Here is a 25,651-nt window from a genome sequence, read left to right as displayed (position 1 = left end):
AAACCAGCCAGCAGCCCCCCTGCCCCTAACGCGAAGGCCGCCCGTCCGGCTTGCCACCCCTCTCCCCGCGGGGCTGAAAGACGACGGCCAGCAGGGCCCATCTGAGTCCCGGCAAGGGCCGGCCCGCTGCGCTCATTTCCCCTCAGGGGTGATTTCGCTCCCCCACCCGCGAAGCGAGCGCCGCAGAACGAGGCGAGGGCGGCCCTCAGCACAGGCCCAGGCGCGCCTCGCCTCAGCTAGGCCGCAGCCTCCCCTTTCCCCTTCCCCGCCCCTTCCTCCGCCCGGCCTTTCCTGAGGGCCGCCTCAGCCGCGCAGGCCGGCCTGCTCCGTCGCCCCCGCGCGGCCGGAGGCTTCCCGCAGCCGCCTGCCTGCCTGCCTGCCTGCCTGCCTCTCTCCCCCGGCCAGGCTCCCCCCTTTACCGAGCCGCTGTCTCGCTCCCTCTCTCCGTCCGCCTCTCCTCGCCTCCCCTCCGGCGCGGCAGCCCGTCGGAGTGTGCCGCGCCGGGGCTCCCGCCTGCCTGCCTCCCTCCATGGAGCCTTCGGCGCCGGGGCGATGAGGCGGCGGCGGCGAGCGGCGCTTGACGACCCCCGCCGGCGGGGCTGCTCCGGGCGGCCGTGAGAGAGGAGCCGCTCCTCGGCCAAACCGTCTTCCCATCCCGGCGACAGCGGCGGGGCGCCTTTCGGCTTCGCCCGCCCGCCCGCCTCCCTCCTCGCCGGGCCTGCTCCCTCAGCCCCGAGGATGGCGGCCCCAGCGGCGGCCGCGCCGACCCAGCTGGAAGCCGGTGGGTCCCTCGCCCGCGCCCGCCGCGGCTGCCCTGCCCGCTCCCCTCGGCCGACCTCCGCCTTACCCTGCCTTTTCTCCTTTCAGAGCTCTACTACCTGATCGCCCGCTTCCTCCAGTCCGGCCCGTGCAAGAAATCCGCCCAGGTGAGGCTCCCGGGAAGGGGCTGCTGGGCCGGCCTGCGGGGGGCTCGCCCGCCTCCCCCCCCCGTTCCCCCGAAGGCTGTGACCCCGGAGAGGAAAGAGCAGGGCCGACTCCCGAGGAAAGAGCCCGGGGGCGGTGGGGTGGGGAAGTGGGACCCCCGGCGGCCCCTCACGCCCCTTTGTGTCTTCTCTGTCTCAGGTGCTGGTGGAGGAGCTGGAAGAGCACCAGGTAATGCCCAGGAGGGCTGGGGGGGGGGGCCTGGGGAGGTGGGGGCTGGGGCTGAGCAGGGAAGGGGGTGGACTCCTCCTCCTGTGACTTCTCTCCAGCCCTTAAAAGGGGTTGGGGGGCGTCCTGCCCCCCCAGTTGGCTGCTATTTCTTTTTGTTGCTTGTAGCTGTGAGTATAGATTTGTTATAGAAGGACGCTGTCGTGCATCTGATGAAGTGAGCTTATGCTGGAACAAATTTTGTTAGGCTTTAAAGTGCCACTGGACTTCTCTTTCCACCCCCCCCCCCTCCACACACACACATTTGCTCACTCGCTTCTCCTACTAAAGTTCTGCGGGAGGCTTTTTAAAATTTCGTCCCAAAGCCGGTAGGATGTGTGGTGTGGAATTAGGCCTGGGGTTCAAATGCTCCCTTCCCTGTGAAAGCTGACTGGGTAACCTTGAGCTGTTGGCTTGCTTTTAGCCAGATCTGCCTTGTGAGGTTGTTGTGAGGATAAAGAGATGGGGAAACTTGTGTGCGCTGCTTTGCCTTGGAGGGAGGGTGGGATGCAAGTGTAATTATGAATAACTTCCCACTATGAACAGGACTTGAAAAAAGAGGGCAATTTCCGCCCCCTCCCCAGTGTTTTGATTAATGGACAGGATGGGGAACCTTTGCTGAGTCAGCCGGACGTCCTGTATGTTGTGAAGAACTGCCCTTTAGTACAGGTCACCAATAAGGATTACCTCTTGTCACCATTCAAGACAGCATAATGTTTAAGAGTTGGTCCTCTGTGTCTTTTCTTTTTTTAAACTATGTTCCCCCTGGATTTCTTTAAATTGGTGTGTGAGGGGTAAGTCTTAGACTTTTTTCTGGTTGGGTGCTGGTGGGGGAGGTAAGTCTTGGACTTTTCCGGTTGGGTGCAGGTGGCATAGGGGGAAGATGGAAGCCCTGTGTGTTAAGAATCATTGAAGGCTTTGCTGGAGGGGGAAATTGGGGAGGGGGAATAGTTATTTCCTCTCCTTCACTTATACATGCTCTAACGGCTACCCCCCACCCACAGCTGATCCCAAGACGTCTGGATTGGCAGGGCAAGGAGCACCGAAGGAGCTTTGAAGATCTGGTGAGTAAAGGCTTGCTGGCTTAAAATTGTGTGCGGGGAGGGGGGGGTGCTCCAATCCGGGAAGGCCAAACAGAATTTGACCTTATATGAAGGGTTGTCGGAGTCACTTACGGGGTGATCTGGGGTTTATTTTCAGTGTCATTCTTTCCCCAAGAGGTGTCTATTGTGGAGGAACCAGGGAGGGTTATTTGAGGGCATGTAAAAGGGGGTTCTGCTCAGGCCAATGGTATGGCTCCTATCAGGCTTAAGTTCCGTGTTTGTAAATGATAGCTGCTTGCTGATTGGTTGTAGTTTCAGACGCTAGGAACCGACGAGAGAAGTGTGGTTTTACTGCATTAAAAATCCTGTGCCTCCCTCCCCATGCACCAAATAATATTGGGTACTGACAGAGAATCTGTTGAGATGGGGGTCATTTCTGTTATCCGCTTTAGAAAAGCTTAGGCCTTTAATAGTAGAATGTAAATAAATTCTGAAATGAGCACTTTTGCTTGTTTCTGTTGGAAGCTGAAATAAAGATGAGTGGTAAAGAAAAATTTGTAATTTTAAAGACCGAAAACATCCCCGTTTCCTTGTGAAATAAAGAAGTTGGCTTATAAAGAAGGGAGAAAAAATGAAAGATGGTCTGATAGAGTGAGTGTGGCCTGGCTTCTGTTCATTTTCTATCTTGGTGCTGGTGAAAGTATATTCTGTAGATATTTCAGCATGCAAGCAGGTAATGCCGAACTGTAGGTGCATTAGAGCGAGCTCATTTGTTCTGGTTGTGAGATTTGGGGGAGGGGGGAGTATTCAGATTGCCTTTCCCATTTGGATTTTAAAATATGCTATTCTATCATATGTCAGGAATCGGATATGCTGAGTTCTGTGTGTGTTTGTGTATCATTGCGAACTGTACCCCAAAAGGGAGTTGCTCTGATGCTCCCAAACTGGTCAGGCTATGCAAATCTCAAGCACTTTTTGAGCATCAAAGTGTAATATGCACGATGCTCCGCTTTATTTAGTGATGCCAGAGAGCAGCAGAGGGGTTGCAGAAAGTTTGGTTTAGCACTTGCCAGTTCTAAATATTGCTGATGAGTTGTCTGTCCGCCTGATTTCTCAGGCTTGGTTATTTCAGAGGGCTTGTTCTGAAAATTTCTCCTCTCTTTTTTTCTCTTTCACAGCAAGCTGTTATATAATAATTAGCATTTGCACTTGTCACTTTTCAGTTCAGTGTGTTTTTAAGCCAACACTGCGTATCTAAAGTAAAATATTTTACAGCCGTCGTATTCCGTCCTTGGCTTGAGGAGAGCCACTTTCACAATTACCATCAATCAAAAAAACAACATTTTACTTCCATCCCTAGCATGAGGCTCACAGTATACCAGTTCCTCTGTTGGTGGGAACAGCCTGCCAATCACAAGCCCTACTGGGCAACAGCCGTGCACACATTCCCTACATTAGGAAATAGTGCTCAGAAAAGCCACAGGTGACATGTGAAAGAGGCATGTGTGGCTTTGGAGCCACCGAGTATCACTCATTATAGGGTAAAATACCTCCAAGGCAGGTGAATTGTCATCTCGTTTGTGTGTGGATGCAAAAAGTAATATTAATGAGGTATTTTTGAAATACAGGTTGAGAGTTTTGCAGTTCAAGCGCTAGATTTTCTTTGATCTTTGCTACCTGTAATCAGTTCCATGTATGCCAAGGAGCTCACTCACCCATTAAGAGGCTTCTGTTTACTTTGTAAATTGTAAATATATTGGAAGATAATTTGGAAGTGTGGACAATTGCAGTGACTAATGCCATTCCTTAGTTTTTACCCTGTAACAAATATTTTCTTTCTGGAAGTTCATACGGATATGCTGTTGATACTTACCTGCCTATTTCACAGTGTGGTGAGAACAGAGATCATTGTTTCCAGGACAGTTGCTTATTTTTTGAAATCATAGGAATTAGATACAGGAAAAAAGTCTTAAGATCTCAATATAAGTAGGGAAAGACCAAATCTTTCAAGGTTTAATTTGCTCAGTTATATAGTGATTTTTTTCACAGAAAAGTTCAGCTTGTTTTTTGAATTCCTGCTTTTTAAACAGTAGTATAAAACTTAAACTCAAATGAAGGCTAAACTGATAGAGCAGTGTGAAGGGGAAGAATGTGAAATCAAATGAGAGCCAGTGTGGTATAATGGTTAGAGTGTCAGACTAGGATCTAGGAGACGCAGGTTCAAATTCCCACCCTGCCAGTCACACACTCGCAGCCTAACTTACGTCACAGGGTTTATTATTTGGCTAAAATGGAAGAGAATGATGTAAACCAACTTGGGTCCACTGTGGAGAAAAGTGGGGTATAAATAGCATAAATGAATACGTACAGAATTGCATGACAAACAATACAAAAATGTTTATACTGTACCATTTATTACTTAGAAGATTTGTAGGCCACTTCTCCAAACCTGCTAGAGGTGACATCAGTGTGCATTACAAAGTACAAGAGCAGGTCTCTGCCCCATGGAACTTACAATTTAAAAATGGACCCATGGAAGACAATAAAGGAGAGGAAGGGAAGCTGAGGTAGGGAACAAGTAGAGGAGGAAGAAGCATTCTAATTAAACTTTGTTTTGATGTGGGCCATTGGACTAAAGATTCCTCATTTTTCATGAAAAAGGATTTTGGATGGATTTTGAGGAGGGATTTGAAGGAAGTGATATCACAGAGGTATTCTGGGAGGCGGCATAAGAGGCAACAAGGGAGAAAGGGTGGAATTGTTTGAGGGTATCTGAGGATGGCACAGCTGGAGGAGCAAAAATCACAGACAGGGTTGTATTCTGGTATCAACAGGAGAAATTAGCCAGGCAAGGCTATGGGGGGAGGGCTTTGAAGGTAAGGCTGATTGCTTTGAAGTCTTCAGTGTGGCTGCTGATGTGGTACTAAAGATATTTTTTCTGATACTGATGCCAAGGAATTTCTGTTACTTTTCCTGACGTTGTGGCTAAATTAAACCTACAAGACTTTATAAGCAATCAATATGAATATGCCACCAGTGTTTGTTGTGTGCCGCGCACTTATCTAACTGAATTAACCGCAGTCTTTGTAACAGCTATGGTACATGGCAGTGGGTTTCCATAAGAGAAGGTGCCACAGTTGAATATGTTTCTCTCTTACAACAATTGTGATCTGTTAATATTACAACCGATCATGTACTCTGCAGAAGATCACATACTCATTAAGGAAAGAAAAATCTGATCCGTAGAGGTTGGCATGGCTGGCGGCTGGATTCTGACATGTACGCTTAGTGCAGAGTGACATGGAACCATTGTTGCTCATTCAAAATAACGCTGCTATCAAGTGTGCTTACATTTCTTTTACATTTTGAAGTTGTGTTTTTTGAACAAACTTTGGGAGAGGTGGCTTGTCCCCTGTGGATATATCTTTTTGCTATCCTTTTTTAAAATAGCAGTTTAACTAACATAGCTTTCCGTCCAGATATTTGGGAAATTGTTGGTGAGGATGCTAAGAATTCTTTGCTAATTATGTTTAGCTCACCCTGCCCCCCTTTAGTCATATTAGGTTTAGACTAGATCAATTGCATCAATTGATTTCATCAATTGATTGCATCAATTAGTTTCTTTCTGACCTTGATTCAATGGCCTACTTCTACTTTTCAAACCCTTAATGGGCTGGGACCTATATGTGCCTATTTGCCAATACTGTTCTTCTTTCACGTACTTGGCATATTGTGCAGGAGCAACCAGATTTCCCTCGGGAGGTGGAATTTAATGTAACCATGCTCTGAACTTCTAAAGAAGATATTTGTTGGGGGTATCTTGGGTTGTGGGGGCAGCCTTGTAGCTGACTGTTTGAAGAAGATATTTCTTCAGGATTACTATCTTGCCAGAACCCTCTCAGTGCTCTGGGGTATGTTGGTAGATATGTATGGGCTTGGAGGTTGGGTGGGTTTGTTTGTTTTGTGGCCTTATCTGCAATCTTGGCATGTGATTCCTTACCTCAGGTTAGGCCTAAGGACTTAGATGTTCCAATTAGTGTTTTCCAATTCTGTACTTCTAACTGGGCATTCTTAGCAACTGGGGAATTTTAGAAACAGGCATTGAAATAACTATGACTGGATCTTCAGTGCATTTTTTAACTTGGTAAATAGCTGCCATAGGGATCTCCGAATCAACTTGTAGCGTGCTGTGGCTTTTTTAAAGTTTGTTCTCACAATGGTACAGATAGCAGTTCTGGGAGGAAAGGCCAGCTGAGATTGGAGTCAAATCCTTATTTTCCTCTATGTCACAGCTCTGCCTGGAGTTGGGGCTCCTTGCCCCAACTATCCTTGCTGGAAATCTTATCATGCTCTTTTACCTGGTTTTTGACTCATAAGGATGGCTTTCATCTATTGCTTCGTATTTATCTCTTACAGGCTCTTGAACTATGAAATATTTTGCATCAGTATATAAGTGCTTAATACTGTAGCTCTTTACTGCTATTGCTGTAAACAGTGAGGGACCATAGACTTTACTACTATTGCTGTAAAGCAGGGATGGGGAACCTTTTTTCTGCTGAGGGCCAAGTTTATGTTCTGTCCTGCGTGGGGAGCGGCCTTTCTTCCACACGCGTGACGGCGCTCCTGGAAAAGACGTCACACAGCGTGTGTGATGATGTCACTTCTGGGAGCGCCATCACACATGCGGAAGAAAGGGCGATGGGGCCCCTTTCTCCCTGCCGCCACTGCTGTGACCCGCTCGTGGTGGCGGTGGCGGCAGCAGCTGTTGCCAGCGCCCCCGCTGCAGCCGCCGCTTGCTCTCATGGCAGTGCAGGCCGCTTTTGCCAGCGCTGCGGGTTGCTCTCGGCGGCAGCGAGAGTGGCCTGTTTTCACTGCCGCTGCTGCCTGCTCTCGCAGTGCAAGAGCGCGCCCCCAAAGGAGTGCACCCCCCGCCAAGTGGGAGTGGGTGGGATCGGGGGATTTGCTCTCAGCACCACCACTTGTCTCTCTCCGCGGGCCAGTCCAAATGATGTTCCCCACCCCTGCTGTAAAGGGTGAGGGACCATACACTTATTGCTATAAGCATGATCCTACTGGGTAGTTCCTGTGTTGTTTAATCAGTCATGGAATTTGCCTATGCTTTGTTTCATCTTTAAACCTTTCTTTTCATTCATTCTTCCTTTCTTTTTAAATCTTGCAAATTGCAGGTATATACCTATTACGTGTATATTGAAATGTCTTGATATTGATTGTACTGGTTCACACTATGTAATCCACCTTGAGTCCCAGTGAGAAAGGCAGACCAAAATTAAATAAATAAATAAAACACTACAAACAATGTTCTCTTAATAGCATTATACCAGTGCAGCAGACAATTACACCAGCAGTTTTTCTAGCTGTGGGCCACAACTCTCTTGTAGGTGGGTCAGGACAGAGGCCAGGAGGAGGGACCACATGCATAATTTGAGAAACTGCTCTGAAATACAGGCTATTGCTTAATAGTGATATATATGTATAACACTTCTTAAAAATATAAGTAATTGTTAACCAATATAAGATTTTTGCATTTTATGCTGAGGAGGGAGAAGGTAGCATGAAGTTAGTGTGCGAGTGAGTCCCGAGTTTAGAAATGTGTCCCACTTCAAAAAGTTTGAGAGCCATAGAATTATATTGACCCAGATGTATCCAAATTTCGTGTTTGGAAGAAATAGACTGTTGCCTACATAAGCTTCTGTCACGATGCACTGTTTAATCTTTGAATTGTTTACGTAAACAATATGTTGTGTGTGTATCTTGTATAAACAGGATGGCTTTATACACATCTTAGTGTGATAGCCCACAGACTGATGATCTAAAATTTGTATAACATTTTGCCAGGCAGGTCCTGAATTCCCTGAAAACTCACTGTGTAGGAGTACATTTGATCAAGATACCTGAATGATATACTCAGATCAAACACTTTCACATGTATCCTCCCAAAAGAATTTCTAAATTTATCCTGGATATGCAAAGCACTAGTATGAGAATAGTCTGTGGGTAAACTGTGTTATTTTAACAAATGAGTTTCATCTGCAGGGATATTTTTGTACTGTTTAAAACTGACAGTGGACAATGCTTTATACCTAGCCCCAGATACAGAGCCATGTTTTAAAAAATGGAAAAGCTCATGGCATGCAACCAAGTGATACCTGAAATCATATATGTGACTAAGCGTCATCATCAACATAATGTATGTAGCCCAATCCTATGCGCATTTGTTTCAAAGTAAGCCTAATGGATCTAATGGGACTTGTTTCCAAGCGAGTACACCTAGGATTGCAGGCTCAGTCCTTCTAAACTTTTCTGATGCATAAATTGCAACCAAGGCTTTCTCATCTGTTGCAGGTAATTATGTCAGTGTAGCCATAGCAAGAAAGATTGCGGTATCATCATTTTCTGCCGTTTTGGGTGATTCCTATCTTCATCTTGAATATATTTCAGCTTGGCATGGAGATGTCGTCATCTCATTTTCCATGGCCTTTTGGCTCTGCTGTTTATAATTATGTATTTTTGCTTTAGACCAGGGGTGGGGAACGTCCAGCCCGCGGGCCAGATATAGCTCGCAAAATCATTTGGTCTGGCCTGCAGGGCCAGTGTGTCCATTGAGGTGGAGCCAGCAGCCACCTCGAGTGCAGCTCTCTGAAGGAGGCGCTGTGGCCCGTGCCAGCCCCCAACAACCCCCTGTCCTGACCTGACACCAGTGCCGCGGGCTGCACAGTGCAGAAGCAAGCAGGCTGTGCCTGTTGCTTCGTACGCTTGTGCCCCTGGCCCGACCCGGTGGCAGCACCGCAGGACGCGCAGTGCAGAAGCAATCAGGCTGTTGCTTCATGCGCTTACGCCCCTGGCCCGACCCGGCAGCAGCACCACGGGACATGTGGCGCAGAAGCAATCAGGCTGTGCCTATTGCTTCATGTGCTTGGTGGTATTGGACATTGGGAAGGTCAGTTTGTAGCCCCTCAAATTAGCTGCCAGCAGACACTCCCATTTTTGCCACTGTGAAGAGAAAATGACAGGAAAGGGAGGGACCCATGGATCTTGCCTTTCCTGGGTTTCAATCTCTCTGAAACTTGGGGGGTCTTTAGAAGGCAGTGAGGCCTAGGTCCCCTGCAAATTTGGTGGACATTGGGATGGACAGTTTGTAGCCCCTCAAAGTAGCTTCCAGCAGACACTCCAGGTTTTGCTACTGTGAAGAGAAAATGACAGGAAAGGGGCGGACCTATGGATTATGCCTTTCCCGGGGTTCAATATAGCAGGCTAATTTTTAAGTTGATAATTTTGTATGGCCCGCGAATGATGTTATAAATATCCCAATTGGCCCTTGGCAGAAAAAAGGTTCTCCACCCCACTTTAGACCTATGTGTGAGTGTACAGTCTGCCAACTGAAGCCTCCGATCTACTCTTCCTCTGTCCCGTTGGCTGTCTTAATCTAGATTTTCATGCAAACCCAAGTGAATAGTGCAAGCACCTTTTTGACTTTGCAAATGCTTAATGGTAGCCATTGTTTTAAAAGCAGTGTAGTAATGTCAGTTCATGTATCTGATGAAGTAGAGCTTGTTGTTTTTGCTTGCAAAGCAAGTAGTTGGGGTTGTCATCCTGCCCTGGTTGTACCAAGCACTGGGAATTTGTGTCATGCCTGGACAGGACATGGTGAACCTGGCTGGGGCAGAGTTAAGCCTACATTTCTTTCTCCTTCTACCTGTCCATTTTTTCTCCCATCATTCCACCCATGGTGGCGTACGTGGTCCTAAGTTAACTGCCTTATATCCTCACAAACCCCCTGTAAGTTATTACAGACTGAGAAGGTGTCTGGCCCAAAATCATCCAGTTGGCTTGAAGTCAGGCAGAGCACTTGAACCCTGATCTCCGAGATCATAGTCTAGCACTCTAACTACTATGTCATGCTGCCTCTTTCCCAGCTGTGCAGCTGCTTCAGTCTACTGGAGGCAAAAAGCACTCTGAAATGCAAAAGTGGCAGTAAGATACTGTTGATGCACAGTATTGTGTGCTAGAGAGGCAAAAAATCATTTTAATTTATTTATTTTATTCTGCATTTCAGCCATAATTTGGCTCCAAAAGCAGTTTATAGTAATTTTTAAAACTAAGAAATACAAATTGTGAAATAAAAATGTAATAAATGATGCTTGGGCAGCATTCATCAAGAATGCCTGCCTGCTTCCCTTTCTTCTTTGGTCTTCAGATAGGAAAATACTAGCCATCTTAGTCCATTGCACCAAAAACAAATAGAGGAGCCTTGTGGCACCTTAGAGAGTAACACGATGTTATGTCTGTGGACTGGGGCCCACTTTGTCAGGTGCCTGGAGACCCAGACAAGATGGAGTGCTGCCTGCATACTTTCTCTTCTTCCTCCAGCCTCAAGAATGCTTTGGATTTGCAGCACTCTTGCCAAAAGGGTTGGCCACCATTGAGATAGCTGAATCATTCCAGCTACAGTCCTTTTTTTTATTAGTAAGAGGTTTGAGTGTTGGCCCTGCAGCTGTTTTTACAAGACAAAGGGGCTTTATTGTGTTTCCCTCCCGTATCCATAATAAGAGTGCTTGACACACCCCAGAATCCTCATGTTTGTCCATTAACACCTGTTTGCCTGAGTCAAGCAGCTTTTCATTTACAGATGATTTGTCTGTGGCCCCTCTCTTGCTTGATGGTTGTCTTGGTCACCCAGGCTGGGCTTCACAGAAAACCCAAATGCCCAGCAGATTGTACAGTTGGGTTTTTGACTTTGCAGAATGCTTAAAGGCATTTGTGTTGCAGCTGTCTGTGTGTCCAGTTAAATTTAGTTCTGTGTTTAGGTCATTTCATTTTCAACCGGTGTGTTTGTTTATACACCTGCCCCTCTTTTCTGCTCCTTTCTACCATGCTAGGCTGTTGCTTGTAACAGTTCCATTAAAAACTGAGGCTTTTAAATCTCCTAAAGGTTTAATAACAAGGACTTCATTCATAAATTTGCATAGAGTTTAACAAGTTAAGGATATTCCAGCAAAAGAACTAACAGGTATCTCTCTGCTTTGTTTATGAGACAAATGGTAAGACTTTGCTTCAGAGTCACTTCCAGCTTTTGAGGGAGGGGGTATCGGGCAGGCTTGTTTAGCACAGTTGACACTCATAGACCAAATGGCAAATGTGCTTATTTCTAGCCTGATTCTTAAGGAGATCTAGTAAAACACACACTGTAAATTCTGAAGCCAGAAAGTTCCTGAGCGGATGGCCTTGAGTGAGTCAGTTTCTCTCTGTCTCCCTCTCCCCCTCCGATCTGCAACAGCGGGATGCTAACTGTCTTAGTTTAGAGGAATGTGGAATGTTGTAAGGATAATTGAGTTGGCTGTGAACTAATTTGTTGGAACCCAACCTGTTTATGAAGCCCCCATTCCTCTTCCCAAATGAGTGTTGAAGGCTGGAGAACTCCTAGAAACACTGTGAGATAGAGTTGACTGCATAGTATTGAGGAGGAGGAAATTACTAGGGAACCCCCCCCCCCCATTCTTACATTGCAGATCTCAGCTGTGTTTTGAGCTGCTCTGAAGGCCCTGCCTTGTCTATTGAGAACAGTTTTCCCTCAAAAGCCCAGGGAGAGGACGGGGCCGGGGCGGGGGGGGGGGGAAGAGAGGCTTGGCAAAGATCCTTCCTATGATCTCCACTCCATTTATAGTAATTTGGATCCAAGCCATTGCAAAAATGGATGGGAAATGCATTGAATACATTAAAAAGGCCTTGACAAATTTTCTTTGGCTCTAGAAGCCAGCTCAAATTTTTAGGAGCCCGTCTCATTTTTCAGCCTTCAGGGTCTTGTATTTTGATGACCATATTTGCTACTTATTGCTGTCGCAAGCTATGCAAAAGTGTTGTAGTATATAAATAAACATGGGGTAGCCCTGGTAGCCATTTCCATAACAAAAAGCTTATCTGTAACTCTAACCAAACTTCTCCCCAGTTGCTCATAATTTCATGATTGTTTTTAAAAACTCTGTTTAATTGAATATTGGAGCCAATATATTGGTTAAGAAATAAATTCACCTTCCACCACTCAGTGGTGTCAAGTTAACACATAAACAAGAAATGGCAAGAACTTCTTGCGTAAGCTTTTTATGTCATACCGCAAAACATACTATAGTGTGAAATGATAAAGCTTTGTACTTCCACTGAGGATTGGCAAGTGAGACTACAATAAAGTCATTGCTGAAAATACTAGGAAATGCAGAGAAGAAAAAATGATGCAGTGGGAAAAAAGATGTTTCGCTCACGGCTCTTGAGGGAATCTATAAAACAACCATCTGATAGAATGTCTCCACCATAATAAACTGTAGACTTTGGGTGCCCATTAAGGAGAAAAGTGGGTTATAAATGAAGTAAGTAAATAAATTAAAACAAAGGGCTTTGTATATGATAACCCATACCTTGAATTGAACCCAGAAACTGGCAGACTGTGTACATCAGGCAGACATGACAGAGGTCTTGCCCTCTGGCTTACAAATAAAAACAATGAGTCACAGAAAAGGGGCACAATTGGGAATGGCATCTAGAGCTCTTTTCTGCCTCTGTTGATCTCCCAGATATTGACTCAAGCCTATATGTTTCAGTGTAGTCCCATCCTGGGTGTTTTTCCTTTGTTTTGCTGCATGATATAGGCAGATTTTTTCCATCTAAGGTATTTTTTCATCATTTAAAGAAGAGTCACTAAAAAGGGCCTTAGTATATCAATTTGTTTATTTACTTCATTTATGCCCTGCCTTTCTCCCCAATGGGGACCCAAACCAGCTTACAACATCATATCCCTCCTCTTCCGATTTAGCCTCACAACAATCCTGTGAGTTGGTTTAGGCCAAGAGCCTGTGCCTGGCCCAAGGTCACCTGGCAGGGTTCCACGTCAGAGGGAAGATTGGAGCCTGGGTCCTCCAGATGCTAGTCCAGCACTTTTACAACTGCACCATGCTGGCTTTCACACTGTCTGTCTGTGCCAAGTGTAAATATTAATGTGATCTAGAATGCAGAAAAGAAATACACGTACACCCCACCGTTGCTAAACACTGCAAGTGTTTATGTGTTCATGTTTCAGACCAATTTAGTGAAAAGCCTAATTAATCAAGAGCCTTGGAGTACTTCTGGGCCCGGATCTGCTTTTTGAAAAACAGCAGTATGAGAAGAGCCAGTGTGGGTCAGTGGTTTGGCTGTCACACTGCAATCTGGGAAACTCGGTTTCAAACCTGCGCTCTACCATGGAGGCTTGCTGGGTGACCTTGGCCTAGTAACACACTCTCAGCCTAACCTACCTCAGAAGTTTATTGTGAGGATAAATTGGAGGAGAGGATAACTATGTAGGCCATTGTGGCTCCCCATTTGGGAGAAAGGCAGGGTATAAAAGAAGGAAACAGTGGTTGAAGTTCTAGACTACAACCTGGGAATCGGGGGTTCAAATCTCCAGTCCACCGTGAAGCTCACTGAATGATCTTGGGCCTGTCACATAGGGTCTCTCTACACGAGACATCTTACATCGGGATGCTCAAGTGTAAAGAGACGCAATGTTAGCCAGGAGGTGTAGTTTAAAAAGACGGAGCCAAAGGCTCTGTCAGCTTCACCTCTCTACGGGAAAATAGTTTAAAAAGACAGAGCTGGTAGAGAGTGCTCCTCAGAGGGCTTGTTATTTTCATCTTCACCTCACCTCAGGCTCTGTCAGTTTTGATTCTGGAAATTAACATACCCTTTGAGGAACAATCTCTGCAGGCTCTGTGAAGAGAGGTGAAATTGGCAGAGCCTTTGTCTTTGTCTTTTTAAACTACACTTCCCAGCTAACATTGCATCTCCCTACATTTGAGCGTCCCGGTGTAAGATGTCTCATGAGACTATGAGAGACTCATAGTTTCCTTCTAATAATCTATCTCTAAAGTTTGTTGCTATGTTAAAATGGAAGAGAAGAGGGCCATGTGCAGTACCCAGAGATCCTTGAAGGAAGGACTGGATAAAAATATAATAGAAACAAGTTGGTGAGCAGGAGTGCGCTTTTCCACCTGCCTCTTTGTACATAGACTTTCCTTCCTGATAAATATATCTGACCTCGCACCATTGATCCATGTTTCAGAAATTTACAGACTTAGTCACTGTAACACACTTTATGGAAGTCTGCTTTAGTGGATAACTCAGAAGCTTCAATTAGTGCAGAATGCAGCTACGCACCTTTTGTCCGGTGAGTTAGCGTAACTGTATGCAATGTATTCATTATTTGTTTGCACCAGTTAACTTCCAGACATGCTGGTGTTAAATGGGTCCATCACAGCCTGGGACCCACATAGCAAAAAAACCCCTCTTTCCATATGAGCCCACTAATCAATTAAAATTCACTGCCATCTTTCTACTATGTAAAGTCAAAAAGATGCAGAATGAGAATGTTTGGAACCTCCTTGCAAAGGAAGTTAGAACAGCTAGTTCACTTTTAAATTTTGATAGGGAGTACAAGATGCTTCTTTTTTTAAAAAAAACTGGCTTTTAATTGAATAGTTGTGAGAAACCTGCTGAATTTTGTTTTGGGGGGGGGGGGCGCTATGTTTTTTTCTGTTGCATTTGCATTAGAGGATGTTAGAAGCTTGTTATTGTGTGTCAGTGTATATCTGTGGCTTTTCTCAATATTTGTGAAATGCCTTGAACATTGAATGTATTAAATAGATAAGCATAACATTTACATGTGAAACAAACTTAGACAAACCAGATTCTTGATCATTAGTAGCAATTAGTTTTCCCGCTTTGCATCTGCTCCACGTACCTTGGTAAGGGAACAGAGGGCTTATAAACTTGGGGTTACTGGTAGACAATAAATATATTTTCTGTCTCTCTGATTGCTTTGTGAGAACCAGTGGTCAGGGTGTTGGACTAAAACCTGGGAGACCCAAGTTCGAATCCCCACTCTGCCATGGAAACCCATTGGGGATCCTTGAGCCAGTGGCACACGCTTAGCCTAACCTGCCTCACAGGGTTGTTGTGAGGATAAACTGTGGAGGAGAGCAGAATAAAGGAAGCTGCTTTGGGCCTCCATTGAGAAGAAAGGTGGGGTATAAATGAAGTAAGTAAATAAAACTTCATAGTTTGAATAGGAATGGAACTTGCTGATGCCAAGGTTGCTAGAAAAGCCATCTAGGATTACGCAAGAAGAGCCTGGCTCGTTCAGACTGCTGGTCCATCTAGTCCATCATCCGGTGTCACACAGTGACCCACTAGTTACTCCGAAGGGCCAGCAGCAGAGCATAGAGGCCAGGGCCCCACGGTTGTCTCCTGGCACTGGTATTCAGACGTTTACTGGCTCTGGACGTGGAGTAGCTGTGTACTGCATCCACTGAAACTCATGATAGCGGTTTGTAGAATTAGTAAAGGTTTTTTTTAAAAAACACACAGATACCACTTTCTTTAATGTCTAGTTTAACATCTAGTTAAAAGAGAGAATTCTGGTTAGCATTAACATCGTTGCTGATATAACAATTAACCCTTCTTAAAGTTGGTGGGTAGGGAGAGAATGAAGCTGGGGAGGAGGCAGATTAGGTGAGAGGGCAGATGTTCCAACTCTCTTCTATTAACTTTTCTTCTCAGAGGGGACTCAAAACATCTCCCAAAATTGTTCTTTCTTTCTCCCCTTTATCCTTACAACAACCCTGTGGGATAGGTTAGGCTCAGAGAGAGTGATGAGCCCAATGCCACCCCATAAGCTTCCATGGCAGAGTGGGGATTTGAACCCAGGTTGCCCAGTTCCTAGTCCAATACTCATGCCATGCTGGCTTCTCTGTGAGTTGTGCCATCTGCTCTCCTAATAAAGCCTCTAGACATCATATCAAAAGCATGTTTCAGGAAGATCAAGATGGGTAGCCGGGTTAGTTGTCTGTAGCAGTAGAAAAGAAAGAGTCCAGTAGCGCCTAAAAGTCTAACGAAATTTGTGGTAGGGTATGAGCTTTCATGAGTCACAGCTCACTTGGTATCTGAAGAAGTGAACTGGCATGTTTCAGGAAGTTTAACTATGGTGTGGCATGGTGTCAGATTGGAAAAGCTTGGTTTATGATATTTTGGAAGGCCTGAATTGGAACCCAAGCTTTGCAATTTATGATGGGCAAAACTACAGGGACTCTGAAGTGCTGAGTAAATGAGATGTGAAAATCCATGCTTTTACCTGTTCTGAGTTGAATGCACACATGTGTGATAGTGCCTTATACTGAGTCAGACAATTGATCTGTCAAGGGCAGTCCTGTCTGTTTAGACTGAGAGCGGCTCTCCAGGATCTTGGACTGAACTCCTTCACATTGCCTTAACTGGAGATGCCAGGGGTTGACCCGGGAGTCTTTTGCATGCAAAGCCAATGAGCCATGACCCTTCCCCTTCATTTTAGAACTTTAAACTTACATTTAATTTGGATTCATATTATGGCTTGTGCAAACCTTAAAATGAGCCCTAGTCAGAGATGTTCTAGAACTGGAAACTTTTTCTTCTTCTGAAACTGGCTGTGCGTGCACTGCTGTTCACAGCACTATAGGAATTGAGCTGCTTCTTTTTTTTGTGATTTGTAAGTTACAAACTTAAGTTTGTTTTTATTGAAACATTTGAACAACAATGGCAAGTTAAGCACTTAGGAAACTGATGTGTAAAATACCTATCTTGCCCACCTGATCCAAATGGCTTTGAGCCCCTTCTCAATGCTTTTTTTCCCTGTCATTGCTTAGCAAGCATGCCTGTTTAATACAGATTTTTTGCATTCATACCCTAAGTATTGATACACTTGTAAAATATTGAACAGGGCCATTTTAGAAATGCCCTGTGAGGCCCAGGTCCAGAGGGAAAACTAAATGAAAACGGAAGGCCAGTATTCTCTTTTCCTGGGTGCAAGAAAGTAAGAAAATGAGCCTCTTTGCACCTGTCCATGATGCCGCCAAGAACGTCAGTGCTTTAGTCTTTTGCTCTGACCAAGTGATCGCTTGTAGAAGTCTTGAGAGTGAGAGAGAGAGAGAGAGAGAGAGAGAGAGAGATTTGCATTCAGGAGGCCTTTACTTGCCAGAGTTGTGTTGTGATATACCAGTTTTCTGAACTGAGGTGATGATCTTATTTACCCCAAACCAGGGCTTTTTCCAGCAGGAACACGGGGGAATGGAGTTCCGGAACCTCTTGAAAATGGTCACATGGCTGGTGGCCCTGCCCCCTGATCTCCAGACAGAGGGGAGTTTGGATTGCCCTCTGCACCGCTCAGCGGCATAGAGGGCAATCTAAACTCCCCTCTGTCTGGAGATCAGGGGGCGGGGCCACCGGCCATGTGACCATTTTCTCCGAGGTCAACCCACTGAGTTCCACCACCTCTTTTCCCAGAAAAAAAACCCTGCCCCAAACTATAGCCCTATGAACCTGAAGATCACTAAGTGTAAGGTGAAGCCCACTGGTACGAAAAAAATTCCAACTTTACATATCCACTGATGGGGTCTGAACTAGCCAAGACTGCGGAAAGAAATCTTGGGGTTATAGTGGACAGTTTGATAAAATGTCGAGTCGGTGTACAGCAGCAGTGAAAAACCAAGCTCCGTGATGAGGATTATTAGGAAAGGAATTGAAAATAAAATGACTGATAACTGTCATGTCCTTTTATAGAGCAACAGTATGGTCTCTTTTGGAGTAATATGTACAGGTCTGGTCTCTGTACCTCAAAAAGATGACCACGGGGTTTCCTACGAGGGAAAACAGGAGAGAGTGGGATTTTTTGGTTTAGAAAAAAAGACAGCTAATGGGGGCATAGGGGTTTATAATATGTATAGAGTGGAGAAAGTAGACAGAGGGAGCTTTTTCTGCTCTCCATAATAGTAGAACTCAGGGGTAAAAATTGAAGTTGATGGGAAGTCAATATAGGGCGGAAAAAAGGAAATTGTTTACTTGACAAGTAATTGATGTATAGAATTCATTGCCGTTGGACAGAGTGATGACCATGAGCCCAGATGGCTTTAAGAGGGAATTTGATGGGGGACAGAGCCGTCAGTGGCTACTAGCCATGGTGACTAAAGAGAACACCAGCGGCAGCATCCAAGGAAGGCTTTGGCCTGTATGCCCTGGGAACCTTCTGTATGCCACCTTGAGTTTCATAATAGGAGGAGTATAGGATATAAATATAAGAAATAAATGAAAAGTACTGAAGTGTAAAGGAAACCAGTATTTCCTCCCAGCCTCAGAAGAAAAGGTTTAAAAAGTGCCTGTCTGCGTTTCAAATTTAGGTGGCAGCTAATGCACACATCCCTCCGGACTACCTTCTCAAAATCTGCGAGCGGATTGGACCTTTGTTGGACAAGGAGATCCCACAGAGCGTACTTGGGGTGCAGACTTTACTGGGAGTGGGGCGGCAGTCCTTGCTGAGGGCAGCGAAAGGTGAGATGCGGGTCACATATAAAAGTTACGGATTTTAAAATCAACAGCCCACCATATGCAGTTTGTTACAATGGCCTACAAAATATTGCATAGTATAAAAGCAAACAGTGCATAAAACAAATAATTTCTTGTACATAAATATAAGTACGTTAAAACTCCATTGCTCTTGTTATTTTTGTAAACACTGGACAAACAAGCAGAAAGAACTGTACATTCACTTTCAGTGTTGAGACAGTCTTTGAAAAAGCAAGCAATGTTTTACAGCAAGAGCTTGGGGGTTTCATTTCTTGCTTTTTTAATAGCCAAAGAATCTTTGTAGATTGGGAAGGGATGGGTTGAAAAGAGCTGACATTCATAGTTTTTGATGTGTCTAGTTCTGGCAAGAGAAGCCAGGTTGGTGGCCGAGCCCACCACTGTAGCTTAGTCTTGTGACCTGCTATGAATCTTTTTCACATAGACTGCAGACACACGGCATGGAAGGGCTCGGCATTTGCAGCTCTGCACAGAGGCCGGCCTCCCGAACTACCTGTGAACTATGGGAAACCACCAAACGTGGGTAAGGATCAACTTGCTGAAAATCCAAAGTTTATGCATCAGCAACTGGAAACTAGTCTGAGATTTCATGGGAAGAAGAAAGAGGGTTATCATTTCCTCCACTGTGTTCCTGTCCTTGAGTAGCAAACACTCTCAAACACACACTTACGACAGAATCAGCTTTGTAGGATGAAAAATTGGGAAGGACCCAAAAAGTCACGGAGCCCAAGTCCCCTGTTGCGAGGCTGGCCTGTCATCCCCCAGCGTTGCTCGTCTTCCCTGCAGATTCTTGCCCATCCACGAGTATGGCAGCAAGTTCAATTGCAAACGTGAACAAAGCACATTGATTAAATCATCTCTCCATGCTGCCCAACAATTCTGTGTCTGGTTGAACTGTTCTTCAGTGCCCTAATGAACATGGGGAGGAAACCCTTGCAAAGACCGTCTGAAGAGAGTAATAAATACTTCCTGACTGTGGGAAGCCAAAAAAGGAGAAAATAAATAATGGTTTAGAAATAAGAGAGGTGATACAATTTCAGGTATGCATTAGTAGATGTGACTTATGTAGTCTAACAATGACTGAGTGAAATCTGGGAAGCATGGCTGAACAAAATCTGGAAAAACATGGCAGAAAAGCATGTTTATAAAATCAACGAAAACCTTAGACGGTTAGATTGAAATAGCAGGTGGGTCAAAGCTCAAGCCCACACTTGTAGTTTAGAATCCAGTCCGATGCTCCGTTACTTTCAGCTGCAGCAAAGCAGTCAAGGCTTGCAGTGCTGGTGCAGAGGAACTCTGCAGTGCTGGCAGTGCTGGCAGTGCTCCAAGCACTCTGTTACAGCCCTTACAAGGTTCAGAAGCACTGGACACGGGCCTCTGTGTGGGCGAGGAAGCTTGCACCCAGCCCAGGAGCCTCCAGAGCGATTTTCAAGTTTGAACTGCTGGCATATTCTTTTGGCCAGCCAACTGCTACATTATATTTTCTTTTCCAACAATTTTACCCTGCTTTTCTCCCCAATGGTGACACAAAGTGGCATACAAAAATAACAAAATATAGTTTAACAAACCAGACAATCTACGTAGATTAAAATTACAATATAAATAAATAGGACCAACCAGCAGTACACTAACAACATCTTGGCTGATTCTGGGTCTCGTGGCCTCAGGCTGCGAGACAAAGGCTAGGACCTCTTTGGTTCTTGTCTCATGCCTTTGGCCATACCCAGGCTTATATACTTGCAGCAGGAAGGGGAATAAGCGCAGCTTGGCAGAGATGCACCTTATATCTGTCCCTTGCTGAAGGAGCCCCTGGCCACTCCTAAGTTTACAGGCCTTCAACAGGGAGGGAAATAGAAGCTCCGCCTAGGTGTTTACAGTTGGCAGACATGTTCCCAAGGATGCTGAGAGGACGGTAGGTATTTTCTCCCTTTCAAATAGTAGCAAGTTGGTCACAGGTGCTTCGAATGTGAAGGTGTTGCTAGACGAGCCTTTGATTCAGCTACAATGTCCACAGTGGTAGAAAGGATCAAACTGTTAACATGGGTTGGGCTCAAGTTAGTCAAATTCAGAAGGTTAACTACGTGTGTTTTCCCCCTCTTCTAGTAAGTCTCATCTGTGCCAGGCATGTAACTGGATATGGGCGCTTTGGCCATTTGTTCCCAACATCCTTCTATCAGCACATCAAGATGCACAAGAGGATTTTGGGACACTTATCATCTGTGTATTGTGTTGCATTTGATCGGAGCGGGCGGCGAATTTTCACGGTGAGTTGGCTTGGGTTTTGCTCTTGGAATGCCCCAAGTATGTTTCCTACTAGAAAAAAAAGAGAAGAAGGAATGTGCCATTCTGTGTGCCATCATAAGCAAAGTCACACCTTTTTATGTCCATTGAAGTCACTGTGTTTAGAAAGGTGCAACTCTGTTTAGGATGGCACTGTCTTTTGTTTTTTCTCGGATACTTGAAAAATAATTTGAAAGGGCATGCTGTAGAAGCTGCTAGCCCTGTATGAGCAAATCCCCTCCTGTGTTTTTCAGGATCATATATATTGCAATTGGTAACATTTATTTATTTGCTAAGGACATTTATACCTCACCTTTCAACCCCCTTCTGCTTGTTGTTACCCCTTGGACCATGCATTTTTTTTTTATGAATCATTAGGGCTCTGATGATTGCTTGGTAAAAATCTGGGCTACGGACGATGGGCGTCTGCTCTCAACACTCCGAGGCCATTCGGCTGAAATTTCTGACATGGCTGTTAGCTATGAAAACACGCTACTTGCTGCAGGCAGCTGTGACAAGGTAGTCAGAGTCTGGTGTCTTCGAACTTGTGCTCCTGTTGCGGTGCTGCTGGGCCACTCAGCTTCCATTACTTCCATACAGGTAAGGTGGACAACTGGCATTCCTTGGTTTTTGTAACTGATTTGCTGCAAGACGCAGAACTGAATCTGTGCGGTCACATGTTAGGTCCATCCCTTGGGAAAGAAATGATTGAAAACTCCTTCCAGTGAGCTATAAGTTTCCTGATGTGTTTTTATCACGGCCAGAGGCATCTAGGAAAGGCCTGCCTCAAACCCTGCTTGATCGCCGATCATGTGGCAAATCCACAGCAGGCCCCCCCTAATTGCCTCTTCCCTCTCCTGCTCTTCTGTGTTTGACCAGTCTCTGTATCAGGCATCTGACGAAGAGAACTTGATTCTCGAAAGCTTATGCTACAATAAAATTGGTTAGTCTTAAAGGTGCTACTGGACTCTTTTTGATTTTGCTACCACAGACTAACACGGCTAACTCCTCTGCATCTATTCTATAACAGTTTGAGAAAATCATGTGGCTTACAATTTTTGGTTTTGCTTTGTTTTTAGTTTTCTCCAGCCAGAAAAGGAACAACTCGATACCTCACTTCTACTGGTGCTGACGGAACTATCTGCTTCTGGCAATGGCATTTGAACACAATGAAATTTAAGTAGGTATCTTCTTGTAGATGCTACATTCATCCTCCCTCTTAGGTCAACTTATTTTAACGATTTTTGAGTCACTGTAGTGCCTAAAACAAAGAGATGGATGAGATAAGCTTGGGAAAGGAAGAAGGCCTTACAGATGTTAGTTTTTGAGTGGGGAAACTATGAGAGCACCTTCTCCTCCCTTTATCTTGAAATTTAAGAATTTGTATGGAGATCATGGGAGCAGTGGCACTGTAATTGAAATTGCCTGTTACAGGGAGAACATTGATCCATTTCAGCCCCTTCTCTTTAGTGCAGTTGGCAGCAAGTCTCCAAGTTGAGGTTAGTGGTGGCGGAGAATGCCCTCAAGTCATAGCTGACTTATGGCGACCCCTGTTGGGGTTTTCATGGCAAGAGATAAACAGAGATGGTTTGCCATTGCCTGCCTCTGCAACCTTGGTCTTTGTTGGAGGTCTACTACTGAGTAGGCATATGCGGTTTGGGAATCCAATTAGGAAAAAATGTCCGAATCGGACTCGATCTGTAAAGATTTGGGATTTCCGAATCAAAGCTTTCCAAAGCACTCGTAATGCTTTGGAAAGCTTTGGGGCTGAGTTTAAAGGGCTCCACTGCTGCCTGCAAGCAGTGGCAGGGCCCTTTAAACATCACCCCAGCCCCCTACTCACCCCCACTTCCTTTGCAGCGGCAGCGGTGGCTCCGGCCCTCCCCACCACCCGTGGGGCCGCAGAGTGGTGGAGGAGGCGGAGAAAGCCCTTCCTGCCCCGGCCACTGCGGCGCTGTGGCCATTTGAGGTGCAGGAAGGGCTGGAAGCGGTGGCTCTGGCCTTCCCTACCGCCCTGCACTCTCAGGAGGCAGTGCAGCAGCAGAGGAGCCATCTGGCTCCAAGCCGTCACAGCCTCACGCTGCCGTGCATGCTGCTGCCACTGCCGCTGCTATGGCAGCCCGCCACGCAGCTGATCACCCTCCCCCTCTCCCTCCGGCGAGGTAAGTGGGTGGGGGTGGAGGGTGTAGGTGTTGCCCTGGGGGAGTAGAAGGTGGGGGAATTGCTCCCCCTCACTTCATTATGCTCCAAATATTTATGGAGCATACCGAAGCAAGTAAATACCATAATTCCGAAGCGGCTTGCCGGTTCGGAATGGTATTTCCACATTTTTTCCCCCACTTCGGGTAAACCTGAAGTGGGAAACCCGAATCTTTTCAGATGCACACCCTACTACTGAGTGGTAATCTCCTTTCCAAAAGTAACTCCTAACAGTCATCTCACCAATGAAGCATTATATGGAGAAAGAAGTAGTCCTGTGGTAGGGCCCAACAAGATAATCCAGCTCTCTTCATAATTCCAGAGAGGCAGCTGTGTTACTCTGTTGCAGCAGAATTAAAGGTTGCAGTGAACCTTAAAGACTTTACTTCTTACTGTTTTTACAACTTGAGTCATAAGCAACAGATCTTAAAGACTAACAAAATTTATTTGAGCATCAGTTTCTGTGAGTCAGAGGCTGCTTGATTAAATACATGTAGTGTACATCAGTCCGCTGAATATATGTTCCATACATTTGATGAAGCCAGCTTTGACTCCCAAATACTGATTTTGTAATAAATGTTGTTAACCTTAAATGTTAAATGTTGTTAACTTTTGAGGCGCTACAGGACTCCTGTTTAATTCAGGCCAACATGCAAGTTTACTTAACGTTTGAATGAGTCCTCATTCAGACAGCGAATGGGATGTCCTTATCTTAAAAGCAGGACTTTTGCTTAGGGCTTTTGTTAAACCGGAAGATTTTTGCTTGAGATCCTTGCAGGCGAACGGGAAGAGGTGGTGGCTAATCCGACTGAGGCAGTTGATGGAGTTTGCTGGCAGTTCTCTCTGAAGCATCTTGTGACTTTTTTTATTAGCAGTTTCGCTTTTGTGTTTAGTACAAGCTGTAGATCTGTGAACTGGAGAGTGCTGCTGTTCCTTCTGTTTTGCAAGCTGTAATTTCCTGGTTTTCAATATCTGAATTCAGCAGTTTGTGGCTTCTGTAAGGAATTCATAGACACAAACAGGGCTTTTTTTCAGGGGGAACGCGGGGGAACGGAGTTCCGGAACCTCTTGAAAATGGTCACATGGCTGGTGGCTCCGCCCCTTGATCTCCAGTCAGAGGGGAGTTGAGATTGCCCTCCGTGCCGCTCAGCAGCGCGGAGGGCCATCTCAACTCCCCTCTGTCTGGAGATCAGGGGGCGGGGCCACCAGCCATGTGACTATTTTCTCTGAGAGCAACCCACTGAGTTCCACCACCTCTTTTCCCAGAAAAAAAGCCCTGGACACAAATACTATGGATCGTAACTGGGGGTTCTGGTTGCTGCAGACACTATTTCCAGCTGGCTTAGTTTTTTATTGACTGGTGCAAATTAAGGGCATGTTGTCAACTTTTCTTCTGCAAGATGATCTTTTAAGGGGGTGACTTTCCTAGCGCATTAGGAACTGCGGATGCATTCTACTATAGGCTGCAGCTTCTACAAATACGAATTGTTTCTTTGGATGCACTAAACCTTGTACCTTTTGGCTACATATTATTTCAGGGATCGGCCAGTTAAATTTACTGAGAGATCAAGACCTGGCGTTCAGATATCTTGTTCATCTTTCAGCTCGGGTATGTACATGTTCTTCAGGAACAAAAATTACCTAAGGGTTATGAACGTTGCTTATGTACGAAAGATCTTTTCATGTTTTTATAAGAGCTAAACAGTGATTTTGAAAAACAGCAAACACCTGTATTTTCTGGGAACATGCCAGAGTTGCAACAGTTTCTAAGCAGAGCCAGTATTAATTGATAAAAATACGTGGTAAGTTATTGGAAGACAGGAAACTTCACTCACTTGATTGCTTTTAGAAAAGGTGATAGGGGAGCAGGGCAGTCTGTCCTCATGTAGGTCTTAAATCTTTGTTATTGAGTGGCTTGGGACCAGCATACCTGATAAAGAGAGAAGGACTGCCTACTCCCTTATGAACCTACCCAACCAGTATGGTCTTCTTCCAATGTTCTGCTTCAGGGGTTTCTGCCTTTTAGGATTGTGCAGCTGGCATCCCAGGAGAGGAGGGCCTTCTCAGTCATGGCACCAAAACCCTGGAACTCTCTCCCGAGAGAGATTTCTCTGTCTCTCTCTGTCATTGCCTTCTGGCAGTACGTGAAGACATTTTTGTTTCATCTGGTACGCCTCCTTCAGTGATCCCTCCTTCATGCCCTGTATTTTATGTTTTTGTATGTGTATTTTAACTTTAGTTTTAATTGTTTCAATGATGTCTTTTTGTTTTGTTTTAATGGTTTTAAGGTGTGTTATTTTATTATGTATGTTTTTAATCTTTCAGCCATCTAGGTGGCCTTGATGAGAATGGAAAGGTGCATTATAAATTTTGTAAATAAATCTATTTTCAGCTATCAGGTTTGCTTTCTGTGTAGATTCCTTGTTGAGATCTTTATGGCTGGATATTTCCTCTGAAACTTCAAAGATAGAACTAGTGTGATAAATTTCTCTCTGCTAAGAATAAAACAG

General features: G+C 45.2%; 1 protein-coding gene across 1 annotated transcript in view; it reads left to right on the top strand.

The window, feature by feature from the left end:
- The first annotated feature begins 714 nt into the window (after nucleotides 1–714).
- Nucleotides 715–25,651, top strand: part of BRWD3 (bromodomain and WD repeat domain containing 3) — an 81,024-nt gene continuing 56,087 nt past the window's right edge. The window contains exons 1-10 of the mRNA XM_054996038.1: nucleotides 715–781; nucleotides 868–926; nucleotides 1,123–1,152; nucleotides 2,193–2,252; nucleotides 18,479–18,629; nucleotides 19,087–19,185; nucleotides 20,766–20,926; nucleotides 21,321–21,542; nucleotides 22,022–22,122; nucleotides 24,680–24,750. Of these exons, the coding sequence (XP_054852013.1) occupies nucleotides 739–781; nucleotides 868–926; nucleotides 1,123–1,152; nucleotides 2,193–2,252; nucleotides 18,479–18,629; nucleotides 19,087–19,185; nucleotides 20,766–20,926; nucleotides 21,321–21,542; nucleotides 22,022–22,122; nucleotides 24,680–24,750 (997 nt within the window). The 5' untranslated portion in view covers nucleotides 715–738. The remainder of the gene's footprint in view (nucleotides 782–867; nucleotides 927–1,122; nucleotides 1,153–2,192; nucleotides 2,253–18,478; nucleotides 18,630–19,086; nucleotides 19,186–20,765; nucleotides 20,927–21,320; nucleotides 21,543–22,021; nucleotides 22,123–24,679; nucleotides 24,751–25,651) is intronic.

This window comes from Eublepharis macularius, chromosome 13 (genome assembly GCF_028583425.1).
Source record: "Eublepharis macularius isolate TG4126 chromosome 13, MPM_Emac_v1.0, whole genome shotgun sequence".
In the NCBI taxonomy this organism is placed as follows: domain Eukaryota; kingdom Metazoa; phylum Chordata; class Lepidosauria; order Squamata; family Eublepharidae; genus Eublepharis; species Eublepharis macularius.
Note: the sequence above shows the minus strand (reverse complement) of the source record. Positions and strands in the feature narration are given on the sequence as shown.